This window comes from Pararge aegeria, chromosome 8 (assembly GCF_905163445.1).
Source record: "Pararge aegeria chromosome 8, ilParAegt1.1, whole genome shotgun sequence".
Lineage (NCBI taxonomy): Eukaryota > Metazoa > Arthropoda > Insecta > Lepidoptera > Nymphalidae > Pararge > Pararge aegeria.
In genome coordinates, this window is record NC_053187.1 from 5,576,602 (window position 1) to 5,593,817 (window position 17,216).

Below are 17,216 nucleotides of genomic sequence, written 5' to 3' on the forward strand. Positions count from 1 at the left end.
TCAAGTTATTTTAAATTAAGATTAATAAAACAATGGCAATAAAACAACTTTTTAAATCGAAAATGAATGATTTGATGAAGAAAATCTGCCTTTTTGACAAAGGACAAAAATTTCAATTATTTGGATAATTCCCTTAACTTGACTAAAAACTAATCGACAACCCATTGCTAAATTAATCGATTATTATCGATTCATTATAATATTTTTTTTTATGCACATGGCTAATTCTAAGTACGTAGTAGTAGAAAAAGACGCAACAACCAACATATATTATATATTTATATATAACATATAAATATATAATATCTGTAACACAAACTACAGAATTCACTTGTCGAGTTTCCATCCACACGCATTATAATTTGTCAATAATTATTTGTATGGAAAGATAACTTTAATTTGTTAGCTAAAGCTATAATAATAGACGATCAAAACTTTCAAACTAAAACAATCTAGGAAAGTTGTAGATTCCTATACCTAGCTATGATCAATAGTTCTATATTATTATCAAGTTAGTTTTGATATCCATTAAGATGTCAGTGCAACAGCATCCATACATCGCGTAGGCAAAACCAAGATACCTCCCTTGATACCGAATTGGTTTTCACATTTGTATTCACATTTATCTTTTTTCACCTTGTATTTTACATTTATGTTTTGGGGTTTTATCACACAACATGGTAAATTATTTTAAAAAATTCAATCTGTACTAGTAATTTTTTGTTAATCGAAGATTTGAATATTTGTAGGTCTATAAAAACTCACCCATGTACCATAACCCATCTAACCTAATTCATCTATGACTGATGATGTTAAACAGTAAAAGCTACACCATTATAGTAATTTATGCAGTGTGAATCGATGACGTGAATGTTAGAACCTAAAAAATATAATCCATCAACAACCCATCTATTATGCACGTCGAAGATTTAACATTCGCGACAGCTGAGATTGATGGCACAGCATCTAGAAATCGTTACTTGTTATTAGGAATTGAACTAGTGATAAAATATGTAAGGTTCGACACCATTAGAGCTCTGAGAACGTTGATCGATGAATCTAGCAGCGGATTTATTCTAAAGCTAGAATTTGACTAGAGCTTTAAAGTAAGCTTCTGTGCGATTTAACTGAGAGTTAATAGATCAATGTCAAAGTAAAATATTTCTTACACTACAAAATTTTAATGCTGTATTGGTTACTGCAATGTTGGTAAGACTAAATTCGTAAACTGACACTAAAACTATTACACAGTAGAAATTGAGACATGCAAGCACAAAAACGTAGTTATGCTGTATAAAAAATCAGAAGATCAAAAATTTTGTGAACACCCTTTGATAAAATGATCAAAATTAGATTCTTTGTAGTCAATCCTGTCTTAAGGGGGAACATTGCTTTGTAATCATTTATTGTAAAATGCTAACACAAATTTATTGTACCATTAATTGGTCATAGAGATGGAAGTAAATCAGTGTCAACAATTATTGTCTTAGCAAACCTAGAAATTGAACTAAATATAGATTTTGTTTAGTGTTGTATTAGGAGTAGTATATAACAAGCCCAAGCAATAATATATTTTTTTATTATTTTCATCATATTCTACTCTAGAAAAGTGATTGTATTAGGTACTTACTGCAAACTTCATATTCAGAGTGACATCAATGCTAGCAGTAGGGCACGTAGCAGAATGAAGAATAATGCCAGAGTCGACAAGCCAAACGTGAACGTTCCTTGCACGGTCACCGGACATAGCACGGCGACCGTCCGACATCATTAGGAGAGTTTGTAGTGCAGATTGGTGGCCCTAGATGTAAAATATTGGTTAAACCCAACAAACGAATGATTTCAGTATTCAGTATTCATTTATTCAAATTGTAATTACTACAAATTTCAATAAAAAATATCTTAATTTTTCATTTACATATCATCATCATCATCATCATCATCATCAGCCATTGTGCGTCCACTGCTGGACATAGGCCTCTTTCAAGCAGCGCCAACTTTTCCTATTTTCGGCTTTCCTCATCCAGTCGATGCCTGTCACTTTTCGGAGGTCGTCGCTCCATCTAGTAGGGGGGCGTCCGATACTCCGTTTACCGACACGCGGTCTCCACTCGAGAACCTTTCGACTCCAACGTCCATCGGTCCTCCGACAAACGTGACCAGCCTACTGCCACTTTAGTACGCTAACACGAAAGGCTATGTCAGTTACTTTAGTTCTTCGGCGAATCACTTCGTTACGGATCTTATCCCTCAAAGAAATACCAAGCATAGCTCTTTCCATAGCACGCTGAGCGACTTGAAGTTTGTGAATTAGCCTCGCTGTCAGTGTCCACGTTTCGGCACCGTAAGTCATGACCGGCAGGACGCACTGATCGAAAACTTTTGTCTTCAGGCATTGCAGTATGGGTGACGAGAAGACTCGGCGGAGTTTGCCGAACGCTCCCCATCCCAGCTGTATTCTTCTATCGATCTCCTTCTCGAAACTGTTTCTATCCAACTGAACGATTTGTCCAAGATATGTATATTCTTTAACAGTTTTGAGAATAGACCCATCGACAGTGACTTGCCCCGGAACGATCAGATTTACACAAAAATAATCGTGTAGGTGTCAAGTCAATTTAGTTATGAATAACATTGTTTTAGGCCCAAGTTTTTGTCAAGTTTGAGTCTGTTAACATACTAAAGTTTTCTCAAAATTTGAATCCAGTACTCCATAATGATTTTGCAAACAATTACATCACCAATATTCATCGGGTCATTCTAGTTGTACGTATAACAGACGAGGTCTTCATAATTTTTAATTTTTTTATGATATAACTTAGATACTAACCTTATAAGTTAACGAAGATGAGTTATCAGCAAGTTGCCAGACAACAACAGTTCTATCTTCAGATCCACTCAGTACAAGTAAATTGTTGGGGCTAAATGTAACACAAGTGATATGGCCCAAGTGTCCGTTCAATGTAGTCTGTAATCTGTGCGTGGAGAGTTGCCAAACTCTCACCAAGCCTCGAGCACAACCACTCGCAGCTAACTGTCCATCCCGTGACACTTCTAAACAGCTTATTGGAATAAGCTCGCTTTGTTCGGCCTAAAAAAAGAAACTCCTCAGTTATTTGAAACGAAAACTGAATTTTAGATAACGAATTTAGATACAGGTAAAGTTATAATATCAGAAAATAAGTTCGAAATAAGTTAGGTTAGTTCGTTTACATAAAAGTTCAACTGCAAAAACCATAACGGTCGACAGAATTAGTTCTGGTATAAGTTTTTTATTAAGTTATAAATGGCGGACCTAGCAGATGGCCCACCTGATAGGATGTGGATAATCATCGTTTAAAAATAGAGCAACACTTCGCAAAATATGCAAGGTATGAGTCCTGCAAAGTACCGCTCTGAGTCCTTAATCAGAGGCGTAGGTGTAATTCCTCACGTGAAAAAATTGATGTTATGGTTAAAATACACTTTTGTTAAAGATACATGGAACTTTCAACTTACTTGTAACAAAGTAATATTTGTTGTCGATTTTGTTTGTCGTCGCTTCAACTGTTTTGTTGGTCTGAAGTTAGTTAGGTTATCTTCAGTGTGAAATGAATATATTGTCACTCGGTTGCCACCTAGGGAACAAATATATAAATAATTTAAAAATCTAAACTAAAATAACTCTAGAAACTTTAACTACAGTAAAGTTTAGGTTATGATCCTTTAAATTCTAAAAAACATTACACTTAAATGCGGTTCTTGTCATTTAAACACATTGTAGTCTAGAAAAATAGAAATGATTTGTTTACAGTAGTGTTTTTTGGGGAGTATTGCTAAACTAAAATGTGGCTTATTGCAGATTATTCAAACGTACCGACGTTTTAGGTTAGCAATTGTTTATAAACATTTGAGGTTTTCTAATAAAAGTGACGAAAACTACAAAAATTGAAGGAGCAATTACAGTCTGAAAGTAGATAGTCTTTTATTTTGGTAAAACTGAGGGTAGTTATACTTAAACTATTTTCAAAGCTTTTACGTTCGAAAGGATATTCAAAAAACTTAAAAATACAATTAAATGTTGTTAAAAAACAAAAAAATCTACTTTTTGTATAGATATGTAGTATAATAGAATTGAATAGAATGGAATAGAGTTGAATTGAATAGAATGGAATAGAAGAGAATTGAATAGAATGGAATAGAAGAGAATTGAATAGAATGGAATAGAATAGAATAAAACAGAATAGAAATTTACAGAACAGAATAGAACAGAACAGAAAAGAACAGCACGGGTCCCAGAATGCTAAGGGGTTAAGGTAGGTCTAGTGCGGATTGGTGGACTCAACACACCTTTGAGAGCATTATGTCGATCTCTCAGGTTTCCCCACGATGTTTTCCTTCACCGTTTAAGTAAGTGATACTTTAATTTATTTATTTTAAAATACTTAAACCGCACATAACTAAGATAAGTTAGAGATGCTTTGCTTGGATTTTGACTCGGCCCCCGAAAGTGAAGTCGCACTCCTACCCACTTTAATTATGCACATACTCGTACAATTTAAAATATAGTAATGCGGTTAGGTTTCATTCCGATGTAATACTTACCAGCAGCCAAAAGAAAGTGGTCTTTGTCAGCAATTGCCAGAGCAGCTAGGTCGTGAGCTACTGCCAATGTACGAAGGAGCTGGGCAGTATGCAAGCTGTATATGTAGATACGTTGATCAGCACACCCGACTGAGATTCTGGATGAGTCGTGACCAACGCAGAAGCACTTTACCTGTTACAATAAAAGAACACATGAGAAATTCATTGGTCAGAAAGCATGAATGAAAACACCCTTCGGCCGCCTAATCATACAAATATAGTGTTAGGAAACATGTCGTCCAAATTATCTAAAAATTTATATGATTTATATAACGAAGCGGAAAGTTATGTCTAATTTAGTGGCATTAGCAGAGCGGCATAATCGCCTTGGCTACAAAGCTCTTTAAATAAAAATAAAAAATAAAAGAAAAGAAAAAACGCTTTTACACTCAAAAGGGTTAGATGTACATCGGGGTACACACTCGGTAAACCAGTTTCGTACAAAAATTATTTTTTTCCTACTACAAAACATTTTATTCTTTGTACATAAAACTAAAAAACAAGGTATAATATTTTTCGGTCACATCGCAAGGACAGGACATTTTTAGGTACTTCGTGATATCTTTCAGACAACCAAGGAAAAATCTTCTTCTCTTTTATTTAATAAAACAAGCTAAATTTCTATTGGAAAGGCTTAATTGTGTTCCGCAGTAATATATTCTAAATACAAAGAGGATTTTGATTTACGCGCAAAACAATTTACCGTCTATTTAAGTAATTACAACTTTTTTACTTGGAAACAAAGAAAGCATGGCCATAGGTCGAGTTCGCATTGCCTTTGTTTAATTTATTTACGAATGTAATGAAAAAAAGGAATCTGTTAAAAGGCTGTAAAATCTCCTTCGAAACAAAGTGTTGTGTTCAGAATTTGATTTTATTCTACCCTCCTCGGGTATAGTAATCGAGCATCAATGAATTGTTTTAGCTCTTACTTACACTTGGGTGTGAGAAATAAATTACCTTCCATTAGTAGTAAGTGCCTCTCAGGCCGTTTCATCTCATCATTGGGGGACGATCTACTTAAAACTGCTCTCTTTATGGACATTGATGATATGATGATTTGTTTAAGAACTTTATTTTATCTGTTTCGTTATTTCTATTAAATGTTGTCATTAGCTCGAGATTAGCTGAGGATTTATTTGCATTTATTGCTCACTAATATTAATATGTATAAGGACAGTGCACTATGCTTTTAAACTATATCTCCTATCAGGTAAAAGACTCGAAGAAGCGAAGGAATCGCATGCTTCCGAGAACGTGGTGCGAGCACACGTCCGGATGACGTTAGAAGTCGGGGGCCTCGTCCAGCGTCTACGCCGGCGAAGACGCTGTGCAGAGGTTGATTGTGTGTTCTGATAGGGAGAATTGTCAGTAGTAATCTGATCGTCAGGAAGGATATGTTAAGGCCTCCTCTTGTTGAAAGTAGCGCTAAGGTTAGGTGAGTAAACAGAAGCCGCAACTATGAGAGGGTTGGGATGTCGGATAGACTTCTCAAAGTATATTTTCGAGAGTTTTTTGAAATATTGAGCAATAGTTGGGAGTTTGAGATCTCTATGGAGATCGACGTTGCGTACGAACCAGGGACACCCGGTAGCGTTGCGCATGAAGCGGTTTTGGAAAGTCTGGAATCTCTTATATGCAGAAGGAGGGCGAAACGCGAAGGCGACGCTCGCATATGACATGATGGGGAGGTAAAGGCCTGCGCCTAGCAATAGATCGTTAATTGGCTAGGTTTTACAATCTTAGAAAAAAAAAACCGTGGGTACTTGGTGTCGCTCATCAGTATCAGTATCAACCCATTACAGGCTCACTGCAGCACACGAGTCTCCTCTTAGAATGAGAAGGGTTAAAGCCGTTATCCACCAAGCAGGACAAGTTCGGATAAGTAATAAGAGTTTATACGCCCTGAAGAACATTAGAGCGAGAGCACTCAGACATGCTGGTTATCTTACGATATTTTCCTTGACTTGAATATTTAATTATTCAAAACGGCGTCACACCGAAAAGTTAAAGGTAAGTGCCGGAGAACTCGTGCTTGGTGTCGCCTACGTTATTTTATTTTATACTTGTTGAATCTAAAGTGCTAACGCCAGACAGGCTGACCGCCTGTTGTGTTGTGAAAAAATCAAAACAACCGAAACAACAAGTCTATCATCGAGTCAAAAGAAGGTATATTGTGCCGACTCCGCATAACCTCCGATTGTGGCAAGATGAATAGTCGTTAAGCCACGCTTCTCTGTAGCTGAGTTCAAACTCTAGGAATGTAGTATTGTGTTAAAAATTTCCATTCATTGCTTACTTTTGGAGCAAACACTTTATAAGCCTACTTTAATATATTTATGGATATTGTCTCAAAGTAAAACTCTATCCAGTCAGATCATCATTTTCGCTATGTTATTTATAACAAATAAGTTACGATAGCCAAAAAGGAAAGCTTTTTTCTCTCCAGTTATGTTACCGATGATAAATTGCAGGAACTTATACTATAAGTATTTTGATTTACTGATTTTACGTGCTTGTTTCCTAACAAACTTTGTAATGGCATCGACATTGAAACTTGTTTATCTTTGTAGCGTTGTTTAGCACATAACCGAACTCCTGCCCTGTCTATTCGTCTACCGAAATCATCGTACGCACGTGAGGTTTGTAAATTGGCACAAAGGTTATATGAATATGAATGAAGCTCTGCATGTAAATTAAATTATGCACAAAGCTCTGAGACTTTTGCAATTTGTTTTTAATGTTTTATTTAGGCAATCTGTTTAACTGTTTTTAACTAAATTATCTTTGTTTTCCCAATTCAAATATACAAGGAATAATAATCATAATTTTATGTACTCCGCGAAAAGCAGGAGAATCTGTACGGTGCAATTTATAATTTATACAATTGTTAACTCTCAACAATAAACAGATCTTCCGCAGCGTACCGGTACAAAACGTGCGTAGATCTCCGAAACCGGAACATCCTCAGAAGAGCTTCCCAACGAACAATTGTTAAGAAACTTTTCAATGAATAATTGTTAGAACACACTGGACTTAAAAATTCACCTGCTTTTCGCGGAGTAACAAAATGCCTATTTCAATCCTACAATTAAAATAAATACCACTGTAAAATTAACATTGGCGGAGATTTATATCTGAATTATAAATTTCTATCCTAATTCCAAATCTTCAACATAAAGTAGTTCAAATTATATTACAACACTGAAGTCAAGCAACTATATTATTGAAATGTGAGCTACAATTCCCTCATAATCTGTCCTTTGATAAATTTAAACAATAGCACAAATTTGCGTAGATAACCAAGGGTTTCAATTATAAAGTATTATTACGTTACAAAAGGAAAGTTCTCTTTCGTAAACATCTATTGTGTAGGAGATAAAGCTCTCGATACACTCTCATTCTAATTTTCAATTTCAGAATATTTGAAACTCGCAGTAAATGTATATTTTTAAAATTAAATTAAAACAGTTCTTAGATTTGGAATTTAAAAACCATTAGCGATTGCTTAGTTGAACGTTGGGCATATAATTCGTATAATAACAAGATATCTATACTTATATACTTACGGATTTAAAGATATCATGAATAATTCTGGCAACAAGTACAACAATATAAACCATAAATAGTCGTGATCTTTATTTAGATATAGTATTTAGATGCCTATCTCAAATATTTGAGTACTGATTTATTTCAATCATAAAGACCTAAGCAACCAATCAATCTGTAATAAAGTGCGACAGAGCTTGTAACATATTTATCTTATTTATAGAACCTGTGTGTTATTTATATATATTTTTCTCATACCGGAACTAAAGTATGGTGGCTATAAGGAGTACAGAGCCTTAAGGTAGTAATAAATTATCAAGTCGAATTATATTTTACGAAAGGTAAAAGATATGCAAGGTCGCAATCATGGTGTCCTTTTCGAGGACCGTAACACTGTAACATCAAAGTAAACTAGACCTAATGTTATTAATTTGAGAGCTCTTTCTTAAATCTGCTTTCGGCAGAAATAAGCATGGTGGCAGTACTTCCCGGGACGAGCTCTGTCACAAAATTCTCTACTAATGCTTAAATTATGTACGTATTTCTAAAATTAAAGGTAATTCCATGCACTGTTTTTTTTCCTTTTATTTATTTACTAAGCATACTGAGCCGAGGTACCATGCCTATTGAGAAAATGCTTCCGTAATTGAATTAGGCTATTTCAAGTTATTGTAGGATGTTAAACAAAGTAACTTCTTAATTAATGTTTGAGACACGGCCCCGGTACTTAGAAGTAATTATTTAAAAGTCGAATAGTTAATTGGTATATAGTCGAATACTTACAGGATACGGGTTTAACCGAGAAATAAGAAAGTTGGATACAAGTGCTTAAATTCTTGAGTTTCTTGTTTTCTTTTCATCAAAAAAGCACTTTAGGGCAACAATATTAAACAAACAGATATTTCTTAAAGAATGATTCGTCAAAATTTGGATTGTTTTTAAAGTAATCCTTAGTTGATGAAATTTAAATTAAATAAATTATTTGAGATTGTAAAACTTATCAATTCTGAATTGTATATCTAAACGTATATAACCATCGCAATGTTACCGATATTAAGATGGTTATTATATCTGGCGCCCAATCCATTTATTAAATTTGACAACTAAATTAGTTGAATGTTTATTTAATCAACCACAGTTGTATGGGTAAGACTGGTTAATAAAGTTAGTAATTAATTATAGTTATATTTATTTTATAGAAAGGGTTAGTATACAAAGCAGTCCAGGAAATATGTGTGTATTACCCAAATGCTAAAAACTGGGTAACACCCTAATTAAGAAAACATTCGAGGAGCTCATTCTTATTTTTCATTAATGAAGCCAATATGAAATTCATTTTTCAAACAGAAAATTTATTCAGGTTTCAAAGTACGTTGTAATAGAAACGTTGATCACGTTCACGAAGTTCTAAAACAAACCAACAATGGGGTTGCCGGTTGGTTGAATTTAAATATTCGAGTTGAGTTGAGCGAGTTTGAGTAGGAATAATGAAACAAGTACGTTCATTTCAGCAGCAGTTACTTAATCAACACAATAATGATTTTGCAACATTTACTCACGAAGCAGTACAATAGCGCAAAAGTTTCGGAGATCATTGAAAACGTTTGTATTATAATAAGCAAAGGGCACGTTTGAAGTATATTGTTGCAAACTAACAACAAAAGAACATTTTTTAAGGGCTCCTCAACGTGAAATGACGAAATTAAGTTTTTGTTTCCTTTTGCTTGACGAACCAAGACTCTTTATGGTGGAGTTGAATGGAATGGTTTAGGTATCCATATTTTTATATCTCCCTTGCTGTTCTAGTTGGTGCAGTTTTTAACATCCGTAAGTGAAGCAATCAAAGCAGCCAATCACAAGAATCTTGTTCGAATGTGCGCTTATTATTGGTCGTACGCTGGACGCAAACTTGAACGCCTAAGGACGAAGTTTGTACACCATAGTTCGATCTTGGCTTTAGCATTTGGCATTGCGACACCATCAACACGTACTTTTACAGATAGGTTAATATCTAATTATATTTAATTATTGATAAATTCTTATGTCGCACTTCAACTGACAACTCCAACCAAATGATTGAGTGTTGAGAGACTGCACTGCATAAAGTTATGCCATATTTATTAATAAGGCCTTTATGAATCTTTTTATTCATCCTCTATCTCCTATACAATATTATAAATGTAAATATGCGGTGTATGCATGTGAGTTTGGGCTTCTACTTATCACTGGTAATTTATTGCCTCGCCATAAACCCAAGTAAGAGTTAAAACAATTCAGCAGTTCTCATTACTGCGTCCAATGACTGCGGGAACAATTTGGGGAATTCCCATCCGGTTTACTCATTATACCCTCATTTGCCTCGTTAGAGCACTTTACAAATGTAATGCGGTTCTCTGATTTCATCAGTAAATTCTTGACTTGATGCCACCAACTCTTGACGTATGAATAAGAAAACCAGGAATACAAGGATAACTAGATTGGATCTAGGCACGACTCAAGATCGATGTATTGATTCTCAGTTGGACATGCAAAGCACTAGACCAATGCGTCTTTCAATGGAGTCTTTTTTCAAAGGTCCATAAATTCCTATTTAATTTTTTGAACATTTTATGCTTTCAGATTAAAAGCTTGGTACCATTCTGTACTAGTGGGAAGTGGTTTGTACTGATGCTGAACTAACAGAAAAAAATCCCACGAGCACCGTTTATTTTACAGGTATACAAAGTTTATTCTATTCGAGAATATAATTTATCTCTGTGCTCTGTGCCATTCAGCTGTTCTGGCGTAATTGAGTAACAAACATCCTGATATCCAAACTTTCGCATTTTTTTATATTATAGAAAAGAAAAAGAATTATTGGAAAAGAGATTATTGGTCTTACCTTAGTCTTGTGCCTTTTCAGTACATGCAAATGGGTGCCGGTTATAAATGTCCGTATGTGTAGCTCGTTTTCACCCTGGAGCGTGACGAGGAATACATTGTCCTCAGTAATTTCCATCGCGTGAATCGGAACGCCGGTCGATACTGTGCTGAGCAGTGTGAAGCTGTCAACGTTCCACGTGCAAACGGCGCCATCTTGTGCACACGTCACTAGTATGTCACCATCTTGTATGACTTTTATTGTCGTGACCGGCCCACGGTGATGGTCTAGCTTGGTTACCTGAGAACAAAAATGTAGAATCAATATCTCTCTTTTAGTCTTTAAAATTGTAGTGCTTCGTAAAGTATACGTTTCCTAAAGATGTTCTAGTAACGGAGCATAATGTGTATTTTGAGGATCTGAGAAGTGTTGTTGGAAGAATGTGACATTTTGAGCGCTGAATCCAGGGATTCAGTTCATGTTTTTAAGTCTTCCAGAATTGGAACTTTTGTTGGTCTGTTCATGAAATTGACGATATATATATTTAATTTATTACGGAATGAAATCATCCATTTAGTTGGTCCAAACTAGATATTAAAAGAAATAAAAAAACTACGATAATCACCAAAAAAACTTTAAAGCGCGGTTTCCCTAAAAGTTGTTACTTATTTAGGTTATTCATAAATATAATTAAAAAAACAACAGACCATATAATCAGTCATGTTCAAATTGCACTAACATATTCCCTGTCATGTACTCGTATATTAATTTAAATTAGCTAATTAAAACTATCAGTTCATGTGTATAGTCAACCATTTGTTTTTTACAGAACCGTAACCTACATAATCCACTCGAGATAAGTTAATTTGAAATGGTCTTACCAAAGCTCCATCGACGAGAGATGTAACAATAACTGCAGAGTCTTCTCCTCCGCTGATGACTAAGGATCGATTCACTATTGCTGCCACACATAGGACTGGTGCTATGTGCTCTCTAAATATAACAAAAAAAAATATTTCTTAATGCATGGAATTATAATTCTTTGGAATGGCGCTTGTATATGTATAGCTAAAGGAAGCAGTGATGGCCCAGTAGGAGGACTTCGACTTCACTTTCGGGAGGCCGAGTTCAAATCCCAGCACGCAACTCTAACTTTTCTAAGTTATGTGCATTTTTGCAGTTCAAATATCACTTGCTTCAATGGGGAAGGAAAACATCGTTAGGCTCGTCTCTGTCAGTAGTGCTCGTCTCTGGCCAAACCAACCCACTCGACCAAAGGAAATTCAAAAACGATAAATTCCCAAACTGCCCTTGCCGGGAATGTAACCCGGGACCCCCCACTTAAAATCACAGCTCTCACCGCTGCGCCAAGAAGGTCGTTAAAATCAATTTTCGTAACCCGAAGCTCAAATACGTAAAGCCAAAAATGATTACTGGTAGGTACAGTTTCGCACATTCTGATAAGCAACTTGCAATCCCTAAATCAAAACAATTATTGAACTTCATCCCCGAAACCACTATGGTATTAACTTAGGTATTTGAATGCCAAGCAAGCCAAACGCGGATTATATTTCAAAGGGAGTTTCATAAGTTAACACACGAAACCATTAAATTGTGGATTTCACCCTATTGTGTTCCCGTTTAAGGAAAGGTTTTATTTTGCAGCTATCCATTAGCTGTTGTCTCAAAATTCTCAGCCAACTCAGTTAAACCAATAAATGCGGTTTAACATGACTTATAATGTAGATATACGGCATTTTTTTTCTTTATCTTTACATAGTATAAAACAAAGACGCTCCTTCTATTTGCAGGCTTAGTTTTTTTAAACTGCACAACAGATTTTAATGTGGTTTTCAGCAATAGTCAGTTTGATTTATGAGGCTTATATGTCATTAACATGCATATTATAGTAGAATGAGACCACGAAATGGCCCAAGTGAAAACCATTGCTTATAAACAAACATAATAACACCACGTAGGGCATGGAACAAGTCCTACAAAGTGTCGCCCATTGTTAATCCATCATATTCTCATACGGACTGGACCGTAGCAATGCTATGTTACTCGCCGCCCTTTCAACCAACTCTTTGCCAAAAATCCAGCTCATCCTTAGATCCCTATCTATTATTTTATTAAGTAAGGACAAACAATGCAACAAATACACTCAGCAATGTCTTCTAATTGAACTAACGAGGAAACGTAACGCCTGCAACATTAATAATTGAAAAGTTACCCACATCATTCGTGAAACGAAACTTACAGAATTTTTGTCTTGACAGCCAAAGTGTGCAGGTCCCATACAATGACGCTGGTGTCTTCAGAGCCGGTCAGAAGGTATTGCGATTCTCGGGTGACACACATACATAGTATCCGCCCAGAGTGACCTAGAACAAAACTAAATTTATTAAAGGTCCATTATAATAATGTTGCCAGTGGAGACATTACTTAAAAAAAAAAGTAAGAGCGGAGAATTAAATTATATTTCCAATGTTTTAGAGAGTATGGATTACGAGACGATACGTGTATGGGTTAGTCGTTTTTTGGCGTTTATTCCTTTTTTTTCTCGCAGTTATGTTAAAGTCATTTTGTAAAGAGGATAAATAAATAAACTTAATGAATAATTTATTTAATTGATTAGAATTCAACGAATGTGCTAATAATTCCTAACTGTGCCGGTAGGTATTTCGATACCAATAGGTAATTTTTTATTCCACTACAAGTAATCCCTTGAATGCCATCTCAGCTGTTGGTTAGTGATGATGCAGTCTAAGAGGGTAGGAGGCTAACCGGTTAGGGAGTATGAGCCCTAATACCCCTAATAGGTTTCTACGCGAAATTGCACCGGAACACTGTATCGCTTAGCGGCACGTCATGTTGGTAGGGTGGTAACGAGACATGGTCAAAGCCTCCAACCAGACCAAACGTGACCCCAACCAGAACAATACGGCTGCATATTCGATATACTAAAGTCTATGAGACTCGGACGATGCAAATATAATTAATGGTGTCTAGTCGTTATCGAAACAACTGCTATAACACTGGCAACCACATCTTTCACACAACCCTTTAAAAACAATATGCCAACAATTCTTTTTGCTGGCAGAAATAAGCGTGGCGGTACTAGTACTTCCCCAGTCGAAATCTGTCACAAAAGCTGTAGTAGAACTTTTGTGCTAAACGACCTTTAGGACGTTTTAAAATTAGTATTTGTCCGACGATCAGTTCAAGGCGGGTTCCTATGTGTGTGTGGTCGTTTGAGTAGTTTTTGGGAATTTGAGGGAACGCGACGTCATGATTAGAACTGGTCTTCAATTGGTGTTCAAATAATATAATATTGTTTCACAATTTTAAATAGTGATGAGCGTAGAAGCAAGTAGAGAAGTTGTGACATCGTTCAGGAATGTTTTACAATTTGAGTAAAAAAGTATTAGTTACTAAAAAGTAGGTAGGATATGTATTGAACTATTTATACAATTTTAGTGGTAAAAGAGTTTTTTGAATTAAACAAAGTTCGGGTCGACACAGCTTTCATACATCTTCAATCTTGATCATCAACATTGTTTAGCAGATCGATAGAAAACGAACACAATCTGGTAAAATATTGAGGCAAATCTAGACGAATTGCGGAGTTTTTATTCGATCGTAAAAAGTTAACAACTTGTGGCTCTGAGGTTTAGTACGAAGTAAGTCCAGCTGAACAAACTTTATTGTGCAAACTTTCGTCGCGAATGACGTATGTGCTCGAAAATGCGTAATACTCGGGATTTATTTCTTCATTTTCTAGGTGTCGACATTTGGAAAGCTAATTTGGAACCAACTGAAATTTCTGGTCGTTTGTTTTGTTTGAACAGAGCATTTGGTTGAGAGCTCTCGTTGTAAGTTTAGTAACCACACTGTATGATGGGATTGTTTGGTGTTGAAGAGATCTCAGAGCATCTGTGTTTTCGGAGACAACTGTTTCCAGTATTGCAAAATCGGGTTACAAAATACCGCTGTACTGCAGCGCATGCAGTATGCCACTATCTTTATGCAAAATTTAGTTAAGACCTAGTTATAAGTCTAGCTGTGCATGGGTATCAAACGACAGAATTAAGAGCACACAGAGACCGTGTACACGACTAATATTGAAGCTTCAAAAACCACTCCAGTTGAGTAGTGATTCTCGAACAGCTGGTTAGTTATTTCACTCCATTTAGCATTTTAAAGTTATTATTTTACTAATGATCTAAATATTTACCATAAAATGGGGAAACTGGGAAAAGTTTATGAGCTAACCATTACGGGTGTGAAGTAAGACGGGTGTTTTTGGACAATGTACTGCATGAAGTAATAGCTGAATGAGGGTTCTGTATGTTCTTGACTCTGTGCATTATATAATCTAATACTGCAATCATTTTATCATATCGACCCATTACCTATAGGGTCTCCTCCCACAATGAGAAGGGGTTAAGGCCGTAGTCCATTCCACATGCCTTTGAGAACATTATGTAGAACTCTCAGGCATGCAGATTTCCTCACTATGTTTTCCTTCACCGTTGAAGCAAGTGATATTTTTAATTACTTAAAACGCACATAACTTAGAAAAGTTAGAGATGTGCGCTGGGATTCGAACTCGGCCGAAAGTGAAGTCGAACTTCTATCGGTAATGATTCAAGCGGTGGTACTGCGGTATCACTGCTTCAATCATTTGAGATGTTTAATTGAGTATATAAGATAGTCTATATATATAAAAATGTTATGTTGTTTTTTGTACGCTTCAAAAACTCAAAAAGTTTTGCACCGATCGAGCTGAACTTTTAGCAAGATATATAACACGCGTCAAGGATTGTTTTTATCTATTTTTCTCAACCATTCAATCACAATGTGCCAAAGCAAAGCATGGCAGGGTACAGCTTGTTATAACTGGAGTGAAAATATATGATAGTTTCCCTATCCATACTAATATTAAAAAGAGCTTATTTCTGTTTTTTTCCGTAATTAAAGTATGGTATGTAATTCTCTAGGATACTAATGAGTCAAATTTTATCAAGGCAAAAAACGAACAAAAAATCCCACTTTTATAATATAAGTATGGCTAACTGGATCATCATTATACGTCTATGAATATCCCACTGCTGGGCATAAGCCTCCTATACCTAGGGCAGTGTATTAGCGTATAGACTCACCACGCTGCATCAGTGCGGGGAGTCATTATTATATCTTAACTACGAGTACCTATTGCCCAAGTTCTTACAAATCCCTTGGAAACCGTTAGTTTTCCTGGGAAGTGGGAAGAAAAGTAGCCTATATTACTCGCCGTCTTTTCGACTAACATATGCCAATAATGTACGTATGTAATAACGTACCTAGAGAAAGAACAAAAGTGCAACACTTTCGCATTTATAATATTAGTAAGGAAGCAAGGATATGACTTGTCGATCAGAATTAACTTGCCGAGGCACGTGGGCAGATAAAAGATAATATTCCAAGGGATGAAATAAGAAACACTTTATTCAATTGTTGTCGGAACGTCCCAGAGCTGAGTTTCCGAAAAATGAATTATGCTTATTCCGTAGCGTCGCTCTCGCTTAATGAAGATTGAGAATATAACAGCGTCAGGAGAGGCGAGGGATCGTAGTAAAAGGGATTAAGTATCTTATCATTACGTGAGCAAAGTTGCTTACAATTCATGCATATACATCTGTACAATATGCGCCTTTTAATAAAAAATATATTACAACAATACACACATTGCCATCTAGCCCCAAAGTAAGCGTAGCTTTTGTTATGGGTACTAAGATGACTGATGAACATTTAAAAAAATAATATACATAAATACTTAGAATATACATGTAAACACCCATGCAACATTCATGCTCATCACACAAACATTTTCCATTTGTGGGAATCGAACCCACGGCCTTGGACTCAGAAAGCAGGGTCGCTGCAAACTGCGCCAATCGGCCATCAACCGGCCGACCGGCATATATATCTATGTGTCTACCTGTGCCTGATTTAACATTCCGGAGTACGTGTGTTTGTAGTTTGCTCCTATTAAACGTTTAGACCAATTTATATGATATATTTACTTGTACTTATGAGGACATTATCCTAATCCTCGCCACGCTTTTAGAGCGTAAACCCACCACGCTGCAACCACGCGCCAATGCGTAAATTATGGTAACTGACTATTAAAGAAGCGGTG

The 17,216-nt window shown here is 35.8% G+C and overlaps 1 protein-coding gene across 1 annotated transcript in view; it reads right to left on the reverse strand.

Moving 5' to 3' along the window:
* LOC120625958 overlaps positions 1 to 17,216 on the reverse strand; it is a 139,401-nt gene that overhangs the window by 11,815 nt on the left and 110,370 nt on the right. Inside the window, exons 16-22 of the mRNA XM_039893238.1 lie at positions 13,293 to 13,416; positions 11,914 to 12,025; positions 11,054 to 11,332; positions 4,585 to 4,756; positions 3,499 to 3,617; positions 2,831 to 3,091; positions 1,631 to 1,801 (exon numbers count right to left, since the gene is read on the reverse strand). Of these exons, the coding sequence (XP_039749172.1) occupies positions 1,631 to 1,801; positions 2,831 to 3,091; positions 3,499 to 3,617; positions 4,585 to 4,756; positions 11,054 to 11,332; positions 11,914 to 12,025; positions 13,293 to 13,416 (1,238 nt within the window). The remainder of the gene's footprint in view (positions 1 to 1,630; positions 1,802 to 2,830; positions 3,092 to 3,498; positions 3,618 to 4,584; positions 4,757 to 11,053; positions 11,333 to 11,913; positions 12,026 to 13,292; positions 13,417 to 17,216) is intronic.